This window comes from Diadema antillarum, unplaced genomic scaffold (genome assembly GCF_040938485.1).
Source record: "Diadema antillarum isolate AM-2024a unplaced genomic scaffold, OU_Dant_1.0 seq00000486_RagTag, whole genome shotgun sequence".
Classification (NCBI taxonomy): Eukaryota; Metazoa; Echinodermata; class Echinoidea; order Diadematoida; family Diadematidae; genus Diadema; species Diadema antillarum.
In genome coordinates, this window is record NW_027271449.1 from 1,188,903 (window position 1) to 1,207,361 (window position 18,459).

The following is an 18,459-nucleotide window of genomic DNA, read 5'->3' on the forward strand; positions in this document are numbered from 1 at the left end:
AGCGAAAACCCAGTAATAATTATAAAACTTGCAAAGCCAAAGGAAAAAAAATCGTCTCGTCGAAAGGATGACTGGCAGCGTACCACGTGACTGCACAGCAGGAGTCACGTGGAGCATACTCGGTGTCCCGTCTCTCCAAACTTTATCTGCAAAGCGCATCTCCCATTTTCGATTGTCTCATGGAATAATATCAATACAATATGGAATGAAGAATAGGAATGTCTGAATCAACATGCATACAAAAGATAGGCTATCATCGTTCAGCAGAAATTTACAAGTCCAGGGGAGGCAGAAAATAGAAATCGCTAAGGCTTGAATAGCGTAATCGAGAAGATTCTAGAAACTATGCAGGCGCGAGTGACAGTCGCTGCGACCTCAGACACTCTCGTTGCTGGCAGGTGGGGAGTACCACGGGCTGGTGTCACCGTGGCACACGCTGTCGTCGCTGAAGTAGACGCTGTTGGCGCTTCCACACACGCTGCTCGTGCTCCCACAAATGCTCTCCGAGTCTCCGATCCCACTCTCGGAAGAACTTCGGCTACTCCGCGCACGTCGCATCGACGTGCACGTTATCGCCGTGAACTCGGGCTCGGGCTCGGTCTTGACCACGGTGGCAATCGGCGAAGGCACCTCGGGCTCGATGTTCTCAAAGGCATCCATGGCGATCGCCTCCCCCTGCTCGCTCTCGCCGTCGATCTGGTCGTCCCGGAGTTCCATCAGGAAGTTGATGTAGCGAATCGTAAGTCGGAGGATCTCGTTTTTGCTCAGCTTTTTGTCGACGGGATGCGTCGGCAAAAGTCGTCTCAGTTCGGCAAAGGCCGAGTTGACGTTTTGTTGGCGCCACCTCTCTCGGCTGTTTGTGAACATGCGTCGGCCAACCTTGCCCGTGCCGGGTCGATCCATGATTGGCGCATGCATAGCCTGACGGGGCAGGTGGTAGACCTTTTGGCTGCGTGGATGGACGGTGAATGTCTGGTGATGCGGGTTCTGCTGTGTCTGGTGCTGAGGTTGCTGATGCAATTCGGAAAGTCCCTGGCTCGACAAAGAGGAGTTGACCACGGTGGGAAAGGTCCAGGTGACCTGGGGGGAGAAATGCATTCGTTTTGCGTTCTTGTTCTGCATGCTGTCGACATTGGCGGTGATGTCTGGTTTGTCGTCGGGCTTCAATCCTGCCAGCATCAACTGAGGAGTCCCCGGCATGGTCGGGGACAAGGTTTCGTCAAACTCCGACGTGTCGACTTTAATCTGGACACGATCTGTAGGGAGGGTTGGGCTTTGCACCTGTGGAAGAGCCAGGCTGCCGCACCGAGGCGTGGGCGCGACCGTCGAGTCGATATTTGCGAGTTTCTCGGGGAGGGTGAGCGTGATCTGCGGCGGGCGACTTTTGACGGGTTGCTGCAAATTAATCGGGCTCACTTTTGCGGGCTCGACGTCCAGCGGCGAGGTTGCGGACAGGTTGAAGCTGCCGCGCCCCAGTTTTAGGGTCAGCGAAGGACCCATCGAGGAGAGGTTGGTTTGGAATGTGGGCGGAGCTGCCATGTCAATCATTGTGATGACGGTGTTTTATAATTCACGGGTCAGTTCGAGATTGATGAGTCAAATTGTTTCGGTGATGAAGACGATGATAGCCGAGGTTGGGTGGATGCTATGAGAACACCTGTGTAAGGACGATAACGTGAAAAGAATGATGACAATGAATATTATTGATTTTACGTGGAACAAATAAAAGATTCAACAAAACAATGACAAAAAAAGGAAATAATGAATCAGACGCTACATCGGGACTTATGATCATGATTTGATACTTGCTTTGAGCTCTCCAAGTGTCAATTTAAGACAAAGAGAGGATAGGGAAAGAGAAATACCTTCCCAATACCTTCCGGGCTTTGGAAACCTCGTAATCTCAGGAACAACGGAAGACATGCATAGGAAACACTTTGTTTTTCATTCGAACATGGCTAATGTTGAAACGTTCACACTAGGGAAGGAATGGTAAAGGCACCTAAAAATAGCTGAATATATCACAATATAAAGATGTCGTTTGTGAGGTGCTCCTGAATCATGTTTTTTTTTTTCACGAAAAAAAAACAAGCTCATAACTTGTAGTCTTGAAATGTCAAGAAATTGATGTCATTTGTCACAGAAAACATAACGTGACGTTTGTCAGTAAAAGAACAACAAAAAAGGAAGTAAAGTTCATGCATCAACTGCATCAACGAACAGAAGATCCATCAAGTGACGTTAAAAGCAAGATATAGCTCTTAAGGTATTGGAGTACATATCGTTATGGTTTTCAACTGTCTCCTATTCAGGCATGAAAATAGTAAAGATCTATTTTTTTTAATTGTGCCCGCTGCACACCCCTCTATCACTTGGCACGTACGCAATTGTCGTCGACAAACACTGCTAACACGCCCCGTTTTCCTGTAACTCTTTAAAAAAAGTAATATATGCACCTCAAAAGTATATCAAGTGTGTGGGGAATTTCCATATATCGTTTTGAGAGAATCTTTGGTGTCAAATAGCACACGGTTTTTCGTCGTGATCACGACACGATCTGGTTAGATATCTATACTCGAACACTCATTTCCTATTAGAAACGATTATGACACATTGATTTACGATCCTTACGCTTCATTGTTCTATTCATGGACCCATGTTCCATCTCCCCCCTTCTCTTTATACCTCTCATTCTAATTCTCTTCCTCCTCTTCTTATCCCATACGAATCGGAAAACATAAGTAATCTGATATGAGATTAGCTGTGAAGAATGTTACAACACATGGTTAATAATTTAGTTTCATTTTCATTTCCTTTCATTTCTTCGCATTTCCATCCACCAAACAATTTCCCACAATCATAACACAGCGCAACTGTATAAACACAAAGTATTTCCAATATTTAGAGCAGCTCGTGGATCGTTATGTAATAAGGTAACAAACTTTGGACAAAGTCATTAAGAATTAGTTAACGCTGTACTAGATATTGGGTAATTTATTAGGCAGTTTGGAACGAATGATAACAAAATGAGGGCAACAGAACGACCGAGATTCCCGATCGGACTTTCAAAAAGAAAGTATACGCAGAAGGGGTCTTACATGTATGTTTAAATGAATAGGAGTGAAAGCAACACAATCGTTCAGGGATATTTTTTAATGTCTAATATCGAATAGAAAATTGTCGTGACCTTTTTTGAGTGGCACGATTCCGACATGACCAAAACTCTGAACGAACTTCACACTCAGTCTAACGACTATACAGTATATCCGGTTGTATGTACTTGATCATTCTTCCTCCGGAATTGAAAGCGTGTTTACATCGCGGCTGCCTGAGAAAAAAAAATAGGTTGTGAACGCACATGCACTTCTCTTTCAGAAAGCAAAACAAAATGCACACCATGCATGCCAAAACTACGAATGATGCCTGTTAAATATAATTATCTAGCCCATTACTCCGTCGTGAAATTGCGAACACGAAAATACTATTGCGTGCCTTCGAAGCCCGTGGATTGACCGACTATTTCCCTTTCTAGAACACGAGTATTGATAGTGAAAATAAAGCCCAGTTTATACAGACTGTTTTATCAACAGTACGCTAACAGAAACCTAGCACGGAATCACTTTAAACAGCTGCGTAATAGAGTATTGAATGCTCGCTGTTAATTAATCGGCAGTTGTCAACACAAAAGGCGTCTCTTTATCATCTTGTTGACTCTAAAAAAAAAGTGAAATTCAAGCAGGAGACAGGCCTTGTCGTGTGACTTTATCAAGAATTAGGCCAGCCTCCTAGCGTCATTGTATTTTATGTAGATTTTGGAGATTTCTATACGTTTTTCAATTAGCCTTCCAATAGCAATGTAACAATGAATGCGATCAAGCTTTTGACAAACAGTTGCATACTTCAACTGGAATAATGTAAATTTCATCAGTAGCTGCTACGTCGGGCAAGACATATGGGACAGGAAATACCTTCGGACAAGATTTTGGGTTATCATGAGAATCCCGCACTATAGAAATGAGAGCGAGAAAGGAAACCACAATGAAAAAGGGACGTTAAAATGTATGCTGTACAGAAGGTCTGTAATGCGAAGATGTAGTTTGATATAATGTACCAAGGAGATATAGGCGAGCTGGTATACCTCCTTGGTTGTACTGCAATAGATGACAGTTGTCTATTGATTCAAAATGTTGGTCTTGAGAGAGTTACAGGCGACAAACAGTTGGGGGGGCTGTGCATAGGAAGACAGTTGAGGGCAGTGTGGGATACGGGCGATATCCTCTTGGGAGACAATGCGTGGCGTTTGTTCCTCTCCAACATACGCAATACATAGCGAAGGATTTCCATGACGCCTCGACCTATCATCCTAGAAAACACCAACTCGCGATTGTTCGGCAGACCTGTCAGAAGATTCCCCTGTATATCCCAATGGTCCGTGTCATGTTTCTCCCCAGGTTGTACCAGATACTCATTTTTCGAATTTTACCTAATTACGTGGTCCCCATCAGCAGCAACTTTAATAGAGACAACAATAAAGTTAAAATTATAAATCGCATTTCCTCAATACTTCCTACCACTTAGGCAGACACAAGTAGAGACTCTAACGTAACGATGAAATCATAAACCACCATGACCACGGTGAGGTTTGCTGATGATCATAGTAACGTAGGACAATACAGTAGACTCTAATGCAGCCATGAGAAACGATACTACAACCATGCAAAGACGGCCTACTTCACCAAGAAAGTAGGCTCTCCTATACTTCCTTGGTTGCATTGTGATCATGTCGATTTAATAGACGCCTTGTATGTTCAGGTCTCATTTAAGAGAGTTGCACCATAAAGACTAGTCCGAGATGAACGGATCATTTAACAAAAAAGAAAAGACAAAAGAAAAGAAGAAAAGACACGGAAGAAAATAGAATTCAGAGAAGGGAAAAGAAGAGAAGAGAAGAGAAGTACCGAGAAAAGGAAATGATAGAAAAAATGAAATACAGGGTTAAAGCGGAGAAAAGAAGAGAAAGGTAAACAAAATCGAAAAGAAGAAAAAGTAGGTATAATCATGGACCTAATCCATGGTATAATAGACGTGAAGGAACTGGACCGGAGTCCCCGTCAGCGGGAGAGCCGAGAGTGACCCGGAAAGAGGAAACGTACCCTTTCCGGGGTACAATGTCCACTTCCTGCCAAGTTGTCTTGCCTGGGTCTAGGCATAAATCTTTCTTTCTTATGTACATGCTGGATCACACGCTGCTTTAACAAAATAAGTGAGAAGAAGGGTACTCATGAAATCATGTACGGCAATAAGCAAATACAAAAACAAGACAATGTATCAGTTATTATCATAATCAAAGCAATATTTCATGTGCAGCACAGAACTGAGCGGTATACCTCTTGCAAAAGTTCATTGATTTTGCTTGAGGATGAAAAGAAAAAAGCGTAGGGTAGTTTTCATGACCCGCCAATATGCAAACAGGTCATGACCAACTAACCTAAAATCAGCAGCCAAATACAATTGTACTACCAAGGAAAAATATATGCACTGAACTCCTTGCAAATCAGTACCCAGTAGCTGTCATAAAAAGAAAATACACTTGACAAATTTGACACTTGGGGTTACCTCCGAGTCTCGACCAATAAAAATTAATACTCTCATTTTAAAAATCAATGAGCATTTGTTTCCTGTTGGTTACTCATTCGCCAGGCATCCCCGAGTGTTCTCTTTGTGACAGATATCACTTTTGTCATTCTGCGTCGAGAAGGCAATCAATATAGAGTCAAAGTAACAGTATACTTTGAACGCTAACCGACACTTGGACGCCAGACTTTACGGGCCAATTATGTTATATTCATACTTAACCTATATATTCGTATCGAATTGCAGCTTCTGCGCGCTTTCTGAATGAAACAGAAGAATAGAACAAAAACTGTGAAAATCCAAACAACATGAGGAAAATCCAAATGAGATATGAAAGAAATGCATACTAGAAACTGCAGTATTATGGAAATTGACTGCTTAATCGAACTATATTTATGCTCGAGTATAAGGCTTTTAGGATAGATGTACAGTTGTAAGTTTTCCCCGCATCTTTTACATGTCTGTAGGATGTAACCAGGGAGGTGGAATAGTCCCACCTCCCTGATGTAACTATGCATTAGCCCAATACCTATACGCAGTGGAGAAGTTTTCAATAAAATTTTGACACATGGTACGCCATGGTTCCGTGAGCATGGTTAGATTCACACGTGTGATACTTTGGAAGGAGCGTTATTCATTCCTTCTTTAGGGAGGACTATTTTAAGAATTTTATAGGTGATTTTAGTACATAATTTGGGAAGCAAGAACTGCGTTGTTACATGTTCTGTCTCCATAGCGATAGACGGTACATGTATCGTATGTCGAGTTGAGTTGAGACGTTCGATTATGCCCGTGCCAATAAACGTTGGTGGGAACTCCCGGTATGGACTTCCAACGCGCCACTAGCCTGCGATCCGTAATTATCACCAATTAACCCCGACTGCTCATCTTAAAACGATTACAGAATTAACCGCTATAGTCCTCTCCCGGTACTCCAATATTAGTAAATCGTCTACTCCATGGTATGACCAAAATGGTGGCTCTAATTTACAAAAGTGATAAATGAAGGCAATGAAACACACACAGAAGAGGTCTTTAAAGGTCATGCAGATTCATTTTAGAGTTAATATCTTGAAATTGGTTATGTATAGAATGATTATTGCTACAACACTAATACGATGGAGTCAGTGTTCAATAACGATAGTTGCAGATTATTACACCGGGACTTACTTCTCTTTTTTTATGTAGCTCAATGTGTGTTTGAAATCAGTGCTCTCATAGGGGCTCGCAAATGACCCTAACAGACGTCAGCCGATGCCTTAACGAGTCCATCATGAAGGATGATAAATAAAATGTGCAAACTACTGCCGCTGTTGCCATTCGTAAAAACCCCGAGTCGTTTTTTTAAGCGCAACGTCAATTATGCGATTACCACTGTCCCCATTCGTGGTCGTGCAAAACGCGACTGCCATTAGGAGCTACAGGTGCAGGGGGACGCGTGGCGGGGGCAGACAGGGATAACATTCCTCATCAGCTACTTGATTTACGGCGCCCGAAATCATGCGAGACTAATAATAATCGAATTGTTTCGGCACGAGCCGAAATAGTGCCAACTTGAAACATTCCTCTTAACTCGATTTCAGGAGGCCAAATTCCAAAATGTCGCAGACGATAACACTTTGAACAACATCAACAGCTCCCGCATCTGGGCATGATGGTGTTCGGAGGTTTTAGTTTTCTTATTTCCTTCTCCGTTACTTGTTCCTATTCAATTCAAATGACGACAAATCCTGGAATGATTACGTAACACTATACGCAGAAATACAGCCACTTCGAAGAAGTGGGGGGGGGGACCAAGGGGAAACCAGTGCGGAGGGAGGAGTCAAATGAATACATTTATTTCTGCGACGAACGAACTGACGGTATACCGATGAAGAGTAAAAAGAAGTACTGTTTACCATTGGGAGCAGTGATTTAAAAAAAAAATGTTCAAGATGTCACATTTGATGCATATAGGTCAGTTGTATCGAAAAACATCCTACCATCTAAAAAATCCCTTCGCAACAAAGACTAAAATATAAGGAGATATTACAATTTTTTCTCAATAAACTATAACTGTAGACGGTTTAGTCTAGAAACATTTTTATTATAACCATTGTTCACATTTTGTGCATTAACAATACTTAACATTGATTATACTAATTCAAATTTTTACTTTGGTTGTTTCTGTAACTAACTCACATATCTAAACTATTTTGAAGCACTAAAGCTGAGTTTTTGTTTCATCTACGAATGGTAAACAATGCCTTTAAAAGGGAAGTTTTCCAAGATAGTATGTGCCACTTCAATAAACTTCTAGACAAGGATAATGATTCGTATGGGCAGTAGACTAGATCCGTTACGAATGGTCACGTGACGAAATGGGAAGAAAAGTGATCGATGGAAATGGGATGAATTGAAAATCACCACAAAGTGACTACATTTAAGTTACTGGGAGGTCTAAGTCACAGCGGTAATGAGCAACACACGGTCAAGAAAAAGGATATGACCCGTCTACTTATAGGTATTGTGACGTCACGGTTTTTATGCTATTTTAAGTACATGGAGTGCTGGTGAAAGATTCCGGTTTTGTTATTGCTATGAGACAACAACTTCATTTGGAGGTCTGCTGGTGTCTAGCTACGTGAACGTCAGCTATATCTGCATATCTGCATAGGAATTAGCAGGAAAATCTTGGGTAAACAAGCAACAATCTTAGGGAAAAGTATATCGTCTCCAAGAGGATGAATCAACTCTTCGATAGCCGGGAAAGCGCGTGTTTGGTCGGGATCAGCCCGTCCCACGGGATACCACCAGGCCAGCGGTGACGGTCTGTCTGTGCTGCTTGCCCCCGTAAACGGGCACCACTTACACATGATCAAGAGAACAAGTTGAACGAATCCATCGCAGCGCAACCAAACAAAAATCATGTCCCGTAAAAATAATAAATCACTTTTTTTTCATTTCATTTCAATTTATTTTCATATTTCTCACATATATCACAATAAAGTATATAAATACGAAAATTATACAAAACATAATTCAGATGAGACTTCATCAGAATGTACAGAAGTTTGATTTGGTATAAACACGAGGTCTGTATGCATGCGAATTACACTGTGGTCATAATGCGAAAAAAAATATGATGGGGCCTGCGTAAAAGCATTAGCTTGTACAGCCGCAGGTCCCGTGAGTAATCAGATTAGGGGAAGTTTAAAGTACGGATGTTTTTTAAGACCAACTATATCTGGGGAAACCGATTAAAACAAACAAAACAAAAAATCCAATTAAATATATATCACTAAATAAAAATACAGAAAAACAGAAAGCTGAAAGGTCACATGTTGCAGCAGTGAACAACAACTGCAGAGATTCAAGGGGTGTGTTGCAGAGTATAGAAAATGGCGTAACTGTATGTCATAAATACATAAGTAGAAGGTGGGATAATGAGATTTGTCGTGAATGTAAACAATACCGAAAGCTCAGGAGTAACATTCCAGCATGGGTCCTAAAACCAAGCATTCCGTGTGACCATAGTAACCGACAGCTGTCACGCGCGAGAGTTTCGATAATAGGCAGACTGTTCAAAAATAGTGTTCATGGTTAGGATCCCGCCGGACTAAGGTGGGATAGACAAGGGGTAACAGTAAAGAGCAACAAGAACTATACACTATGCATGCCGTACAATGTAGCTGCTAAGAAGATATTGCTTCAGTTTTCGTTTGAATGAGGTTACAGTGGTACAACTTACAAGTTCCATAGGGAGTTCGTTCCAATATTTGGGCCCAGCGAACATAATGGTTTTTTTCGCGAAAATTGTTCGGGTACGTGGAAGGTGATATGCGTAACGTTGACGAGTTGGATAATCATGAACTGTATAATTTCTTGTAAACATTTGGGAAAATACGTCTGGTAATTGGCCAGTTGAAAATTGAAACATAAACAGGCCGACGTTGTAATAAAATAACTCGGGAATTTTCAAAATTTTATTACTTACAAAAAGTTCGTTCGTGTGGGATAAATATCCAGTGTGGTTAACAATTCTAACAGCTCGTTTTTGTACAAGAAATAACGAATCGATAAGGTTTTTAGAAGCATTTCCCCACGCCAGAATCCCATAGTTGAGATAGGGAGATATCAAAGTTGAATATATGCTCTGTAGAATATTACTTGGAAAATAATAGCTAAGTTTGTTAAGAACCCCGGTATTTCTAGCAATAATTCTGCTTACATAATTAACATGGGTTCTCCAAGATAAATCACTATCGATATGAAGACCCAAAAATTTTGTATTGTTGACCTGTGACAGATCAATGTTGTTTATCTTGACAGAGAGAGGTAACACAGGTGGCGAATTACTGAATAACATATACTGAGTTTTATCAATGTTTAAGGATAATTTGTTCGCAAAAATCCAAGATTGGACAGAAACAAGTTCTTTATTTATTATGTTTATAAGCGCATCAGGATTTTGATGAGAGAAGAACAAATTTGTATCATCTGCAAAGCAAACGAAGGAGAGAATCTTAGAGGAGTTCTGGATATCATTAATATATAAAATAAAAAGAAGTGGGCCTAACAAGGAACCCTGTGGAACACCACAAGAAATCAGTTTTGGTTGGGAATCGTGACCGTGAATACTTACAAATTGTTTTCTATTCGTTAAATAATCAGTGAACCATTCTAGCGCCCTTCCCCGAATTCCGTAATGATTTAACTTATAAAGTAAAATGTCATGGTCTATTGTATCAAATGCCTTGGAGAAGTCAAGGAAAACACCGACAGTGTGAGAAACATCATCTATAGCATGAGCTATCTTATCAATAAACTTGAGTAATGCGTGAGTTGTACTATGTTTTTTCCGAAATCCAAATTGAGATTCAGTAAATATTTTTGCCTGAAGAAAAAAATTAAGGGTGCGTTTATACACAAGTCTTTCGAGTATCTTTGAAAAAGAAGTTAAAAGAGAAATGGGGCGATAATTATTGACACGGTCTTTTCGCCCTTTTTTAAAGATGGGAACAACTCTGGCTACTTTCATTTTTTGAGGAACTTTACCAGTAGACAAAGATTGATTGAAAATATAAATAAGAGGCGAGATTATTTCATGAATCACATTTTTTACCAAGAAGTTTGTGATTCCATCATATCCCGAACTTTTTTTATTATTTAACTTATCAACAATCTTTATTATTTCATCTTCGACAATTGGGACAAAAAATAAAGATTCCATATTCCTACTACCCAGGAAAGAGTGAAATTCTCGCTGTGCTTCAGGAATTCTATCAGCCAGATTTGGCCCAATGTTTACAAAAAAATCATTAAAAACTTCAGCTATATCTATGGGGTCATCAATACGAACATCATCCTCTTGAATATAACTAGGCACGTTATTATCAGTATTACGTTTCAACGCTCGGTTTATCACCCTCCACGTACCCTTCATATCAAATTTACATTTGTCGAATTGATTCATAAAATACATCCGTTTGGCTGACCGTAATGCAGAAGTGAGGATATTACGATACTGAGTATATCTGGACTTGTTTGTAACTGTGGGTACTTTGCGATATTTATGATAAAGTTTATTTTTCTTATTGATTGATTTTAAAAGTGATTTTGTAACCCATGGCTGCCGGGGTACTTTTTTATGATTTGAGTTAGAGAATTTACGACAAGGGATAACAATATTAAGCTGAGTTATCAAAATATCTATAAAAATATCAAAAGATAGATTTACGTCATTTTGATTATATACAATCGACCAATCAACGAGTTTCAACCTTTCTCTAAAACTATTCAGGTTCGAGTCTGACATAACACGAAAACCGGATTTTTTTTGCACACTGTCAGCAAGAGGGTGGATACTACCAATAAGTGCATACACAGGAAAATGATCAGAGATATCCGTAACAACAATACCAGATGAAATATCAGAAAATGACTTGTTAACAAATATATTATCTATTAAAGTAGAAGAGAGGTCGGTGATTCTTGTAGGTCTCCTTATGAGAGGAATAAAAGACTTAGACAACAGTTGATTAAGAAACTCTTGGCAATTATGATTATCATAATTTAAAAGATTTAAATTAAAATCACCCATAAGAAAACATAATTTATTCTTGAAATAGTTATTCGACAAAATACCGTGGATTAATTCACCGAATTCAGTAAAATTAGAGTTTGGTGGCCTATAAATTTCTCCAACAATTACATTTCCTTTATTTGGTACTTTTATCTCAATGAAAATACTTTCAAAAAATTCTGTCATAAAACTGAACTCTTCTAATAACCGATGGTTTAAATTTTCTGTTACATAAAAACCAACTCCACCTCCTTTCTTGCACGGTCTATTATTTGTAATCAGTTTGAATCTATCAATATGAAACAATGAAGAAGGAGACACCTCCTGTAACCATGTTTCACTGAGGCCGATGACACCAAATGTGAATCGTAATTCATCAATGAATAAGCGAAGTTGATCAAAATGTTGGTTTAAACTCCTAATATTAAAGTGAGAAAAAAAGATTTGATTTGGGTCCGAATTGGATAATGTAATGACATCTTTTTCTAAGCAGTAACTTGTAGAAAACATGTGAGGTGGAATATCATTAGGATCACTTGCTTAACAGGCTACACAAACTGTTGCTGTAAATTCTATCCTTAACGGGTCTTGTGAGATATCTACTGCTAATCCCATGCTCCAACAATGGGCCTGAGTAAGACGCCCCGAAAGTGGTTCGGTCTACAATAAGTTGATAACGACTCGGTCTTGGAGCCCAGCACCCAATAAGAGGTACGTCATATTTGTTGTTTCAGTTTTGTGGTACTTACAGCAGACAGCATCTAGACTGGGTCTCTTTACACTTCCCCCAACCCCCTACCCACCCCACCCCTTCCCGACGATGATCGAAGATGCAATTTGCTACCATTCAAAGGGTGTAAATAAAATATGAAAAGAAAATTGCTGCGATTTCTTTACTGGTGGCAAATTAATCGGACGGTATAGTGGTCTGTTTGTATTTTGTAGTTTTTAGGGAATAACAGAAAAATCAACGCCATGTTTTTAGTAGAGTCCGTTAGGTGGACAACAGAAAATCAATGCATTGTTCGAACAGATCTCTTAATCGAACGGTATAGTGGTCAGTTTGTATTTTGTCATTATTAGGGAATAACAGAAAAATCAACGCCATGTTTTAGTAGAGCCCGTTAGGTGGACAAAAGAATGATAATCAGTGATTTGTTTGAACAGAGTTCTTAGATGACATGGCCTTGGGAATGAATCAGAATAATGTCTTCGTCGTTTTGTTTTTGTTTTTTTTTCCTCGGAGAATGACAGACCAGTATTTTTTTTCTTCATGATTTATGCGCCCTGTTATGGAATTGCCCCTTTAACGAACATAAACTGTTGAGGGCGCCACACTAGCTTCCCGTGGAGTAAGTATTAGACGAGCTTCATGGTTCGCCACACTTTGCTCCCTTTAAAGTGACATTTCTTACCATACTCAATTTGATTTTCAACGATGAGAATATTAAGCTCGTACGTAGAGAGCAGTGAAAGTTACATTCAAATTGGACACACACAAAAAAACCAACCCGTGTATAAGCACGCTGATATCAGTCGCAGCCATGCAAATCAGAAGAGACGGTGACGTTGTCACCTTCCAAATTTCGTTTCGTTTGCACCAAATTCTTCACTAGAATTCCTTTATGACATGCAATCATGAATTAGAAATTGTCTCATTCACAATGTTCGTTTTCGTCCAGTTGTAATGACTTAGCAGTAACGACGTTTTGCAATGGAGAATGCGGATGATTTTATGATATTTCAATGTGCATACATTGTACCAATGAGAGAATATTGTGTGATGATGCTTTGCTGTGACTATAATCTATATGTGATACATAAATAAAATTAGAACTTTTACATTTTCCTTATTTTTGCCAGATTGTAATGACATATTCATGTTTTCCTTTTTTTGTGTGTGTGTAACCTTACTGTTCGTATTATTACAGTCATCTCAATGAATTGAGTCGATTTTCGCTTTAACCATTCCCAAGACAATACATTGTAGTTCTTCACACACAGGCAAAGTGAACGAGACGACACTCTAAGGTATATGTGGGTGAGCCAGCCGCCGCAGAATACCCATCCTTTTTCCTGCGCTCAAAGAACCTAATATACGATTTTCAAACCTATAGAAAGACGACTATAATTTGTAATCAAGTTCTTTTTTCTTTTACCTCATAATTATCATATCGCTGATTAAGTACATAACAAAACAGTACAGAGTGCGTGCTAATGAAACAAGGAGTGTTAAGAATGTACGTCGATGGCATGATTCCTATATAGATACATTGTAAAATTCAGTGACTCTCTTTTTTAATCAAGATTGATAAGTGAAATAATGCTTGTCTTTTTTGGTGTTTATTTGCTTGTTATCAGTTAAAATGTTATCACAACAATCACGTAGCTGCATGGCCGATTATTGACCATTCTCACAGCTAAGACAATGTACAGACCAAATATCATTTATACACATCAAAAGCAAAACGTCCATTGAAGCCCGCATTGGAGTTAGGATTTTTGAAGTTTGAGATAGCTTTCTAGGTCCTGTTCCACTAACACATTGTCAAGTTTTCCCTTTGCATGAAGATAGTCTCTAAGAAAAATCAAGAAGAATATTAAGATTGGCCAAAATTCATAACCAGTGAGTTTTCTGGAACAGCTTCCTTGTTTATATACAGTCACAACGGTTCTTTTTTTATAGAAATTCAGTGAGCAATCCTGCTCTTTCCATTTATTTTATAGTTTTGTTCGTTTTTTTAAGGATAAAGGACTGCCATATAATTTGGAGAATCAAACATTTGTTTATGGTTATGAGGCAGTAATAGATAATAGAACATGAGGGATTCGACAGACAAGAGCGTGATTCCATGCGCCTAGAAAAAAAAAATCACACACACACACTAGAGTTTCAGAGTTGTTTGCTTTACCACCCACGGTGCCAAAATCATGACAAAGGCAGGCACATTTGACGAAGATTTACTACAATCAACATGCGACATTCTAATGTCATTGACACCCACTGCTGAAGTTTAATGGAGAAAAATCTGACAGAACTTTAGAGTATAAACCTACCGCTTTTCGATGACACAGACTTTTCACGATGCCATAGTCAAAGACGCTCAATGCTAAGACATTCGCCAGATGTGTGGAGCATCCAGAGGTGGTATCGGGATTTTTGAACTACTAACTCAGCCTTGGTCGGCAATTTAGTCCTTTAAATTAAGTGGGGCCCCAGTCAGTTAGTTTTATCCCAGCCCAGAACCAGCGCAATAATCACTCGTTGATTTTTGTCAATGTCAACAACAGCGAACGGCGCGTGGCAGAAATAATGCTCAAGTTGGCAGCGCAAAATGTCCGCTATATAGATGGGAGATAGTTGGCGGTCCTTCAACCTATCACGGAGGTGCCTGAACCTATACTTGCCGCTGCCTGCTGCTCCAAAAAGATCATGATTCTTCCATTCATTAGCCTCCCCCCCCCCCCTCCAATAATGACAGGGGTCTAGGAATCAAATCAACAACGAAATAATTAGCGGCAACGTCGCGTTTACTCTGAAGGTTCAATGTCACGTTTGTCGGGGTGCACTCGGAACACAGTGACACGACAAGATAGAAAGGAGCGTCCTTAAAATACACAACACACCTGTTAAATGGTTGTTATTGATTTTCCCTCCAATCCAATCCCCTCTATCCCCCTTGTGTATTATGTGTGTGTGTTTGTGTGTGTATGTGTGTGTGCTATAGCCCTTTTCCTGTGAGTAAACGTTATGATTTCCTCTTAGTTGGTATTGGAATGGCCTCGTAAATATCAACAATATGCTGCCGTCCAACAGTGATGAGAGACGTCACGTGTGTATAATCATTGAACTCGGGGAAAGCGACATGAGCTTGAACTCGACGAGCTGACGTAAATATATTGTGATCACTACGAGAGAGTCTATAATGTTGTATTTACGAATGTCAGTATAAAATAAAGCAAGGCCGTGGACACTGTATGTGCCAAGCTCAATTAAAGAGGGTTGTCGGATTTTCACTGATACTGTACGCGTGGGACTATGCGGAGAGACAAAATTCTTGACAATTTGAGCTAAACAGAAAATGAATCGGTATTATCTCTTGTATCAGAATAACGTTGAGAAAGAGGTAGCATGACCGAAGTATCCAAGGCCTTACACACACACAAACACACACACACATACATTAATATACACACATATATTAACGTAGGCCTACACATGGATATATTTATATGCTAATTTTGGTAGTCGGCGTTATATTGATAACTCCATTGTTTATTCAAAGTCATTCAATTATGCTAATATACAAAAAATGAGTAATCTGTGCTTTTTATCACGCGATTTGAGTTCTGTCCAGCTTGTTCTATCTTTTATCAGCAATTATTTTGCACTTTTTGAGTCCCTCATTTTTCCCACGAACTTGTTAATGAGATTCCAGCTTCTTAAAGCAGTACACACATATACTACATTAAATATCACTACATTAAAGAATGAAAGCAGCTCTTACCGAACCGACATCAAAGTTAACCAGAGTCAAAGAACACAAATTAAGACATAAAGTACGTACGATCGTGATTCCCGCTATAACGTCCAGTGACGAGGCGAACAAGATGATATCAAGCAATTAGTCGGATGGTCACTCGACCTGTGCAAACTGATGCAGCAGTCAGTTAGCGAAAACTGCTCGGGCGGGAAAATCAAGGATGCGTTTAATTTTAGGGGGAGGGAGTAGGAACGTTACCACCGTATTGCCGCGTGATATACGTAGGTGTTCTCGGTCATAGCTACACGAGGGGAATTATCATATCCCTAAACGTAAAAGCAAAACAAACAACCAAAGCTAGAAATAAGACGGTGTATGTGTAATGCTCATCAAACGATTACTCCGATGTATCTATTACCCAGGATGATGGAACAGCTCAATTTTGTTTATCTGCATACTTTACAAATTTATTAGACGGATAAAATCTTAAATGCCAGGACTACAGACCCGATATTGTATGCCACAACTCTTTAAAAAAAATGATTTAGCTTTCAGCTTTGCGTAGCAAGAGGTGGTGAAAGTAGGCACACCTACCCTAGTCACGTTCATGTGAGTAGATCCCTGCCGACTGCTCCTCATGCGGCGAGGCTTGGTGAAGATTTGGGATTAATCCTCTAGCGGGTTTAGCTAGCCAGCCCTCCGAGCACTTCTCGGCGACAAACAAGCCTAGAACGCATGCACAGACTTGTTCGGTATCTCCCCTCCTCCAACGAGGGATCGAAGCAGCATATGGAAACGTGAAAGTATATGAATCTCTCCCCCAGAAAAGCGGAACATTTGCCACCACTGTTGTCAGGATACTATGGTAAATCCCCAGGTCATGCTAGTGGATCTGTCGGTGTAAGCCCTTGTGCCTTCACTTTCTCTCTGGTTTTAGGAAGTCGCCGTGGTTGAGCAAGAGCACAGGTGGTTATGTTGTTGATGTTGTTTTCAGGTGGAAGAACGAGGATCGCAGAGTTCTGCGTTAAACCAGCACGTCGTATAACCACTTGACCTGTTATCCAACGATGTCTGTGCTCGCAAGTCCAATTCTTGCCCCTCCCCAGTTCCTTCGGGACTGGGCGCACTTGATTACGGGAACAAATTTCAGCCAGCAGAAACTTCACTGTGTATATTTTCATACAGGTTTCCGCGCATGTAGTCAGCTGAAGAGCTTGCAAACGTCCACTGTTTGATTTAGAAATTCACTACATACAACGATATCGGCGACGGTTCTCTGCATCGTAGGCACACCGCCGAGCATTAGGTCTCCACTCCCCTGGAATGTTCAGTTTTTTTCTTTCGGAATGTAAATACGTCTGTCCCAATCGGTCGCGTGCTTTACGTGTGCGAGCGAGTTGGCGTTCGCGTTGGCAGACGACAACTTGTTGCTACCCGGGGCACGAGCCAGGATTTTACTATGTGTACCTGGCTACCAGAGTCTCCCTTCTAATTTTATAGTGCCCTATCCTAAATCCGCACGATCACATACGAAACTTTCCTGGCAGTGTTACTATAGAAAGGTAGGCGGGACTAAACGGGCGTACGCGTGCCTGATCAGCTGGCATGTCAATCAACTGCGCTGTGTCTTGAGAGTTTTGACCAATCAGGAGAGAGTGATTGGAAGCGCAGTGAGCGGTTTCTACTTCTCGTCTGTCTAGTATGCCTGGTTTCGGCTCGTGGTATGGGGTGTGTGATTGGTCGATATTTCCACACGCGCGCTTGCAAAATAATGTACACGAATCCGCAAGGTTACCCCATCGTATCGGTTACCCTTCTGACCTTATTCTTTTTACTCGCCTTTTTCTGCCTTTCTCGTCTAAAATGCGTCTGGTAGAGGGAAGGAAAGCAGGTTTTTTTCCCCCTATCGTTTGCCTAAAAGAGAAAAGAGTAGACAAGTCCCACATGAGGTTTTGCTATTGACTAAGAAGGAACTAATGTCGCAAGATGGGAAAATCTGGCTTAATAGGAGACGATATCTTAAACATTTACGAGATTTGACGAACCGAGTAGGAAAGGAATCGTTCACCTTTTTTTTTTTTGTTTTTTACATGTCTCACCTCGTCCCCATGTACTGGGTTGATGACACGTAAACATGGACGTCTCTTTGCTATGATGGAAGAAAAAATGTATCTGATTCCTTAACAACTACATGGCAACGAAGATCTTTTAGATTTGAGTAAACGCAAAACATAAATTGTATATTATAAATTTGTTATACATTGCGTTTGCCACAAT

At 40.3% G+C, this 18,459-nt stretch overlaps 1 protein-coding gene across 1 annotated transcript; it reads right to left on the reverse strand.

The window, feature by feature from the left end:
* Window positions 1-325: 325 nt before the first annotated feature.
* LOC139733692 (uncharacterized) lies at window positions 326-16,903 on the reverse strand. Its single transcript, XM_071644504.1, has 2 exons — window positions 16,777-16,903; window positions 326-1,657 (listed from the first exon to the last, which is right to left on the reverse strand). Exon 2 carries the CDS (start codon window positions 1,546-1,548, stop codon window positions 376-378), a length of 1,173 nt encoding a protein of 390 aa, XP_071500605.1. The 5' UTR covers window positions 1,549-1,657; window positions 16,777-16,903; the 3' UTR covers window positions 326-375.
* Between the last annotated feature and the right edge of the window lie 1,556 nt (window positions 16,904-18,459).

Coding starts and splice junctions, on each gene's coding strand:
- LOC139733692 (XM_071644504.1), bottom strand. CDS start 1,548: ATGATTGACATGGCAGCTCCGCCCACATTCCAAACCAACCTCTCCTCG.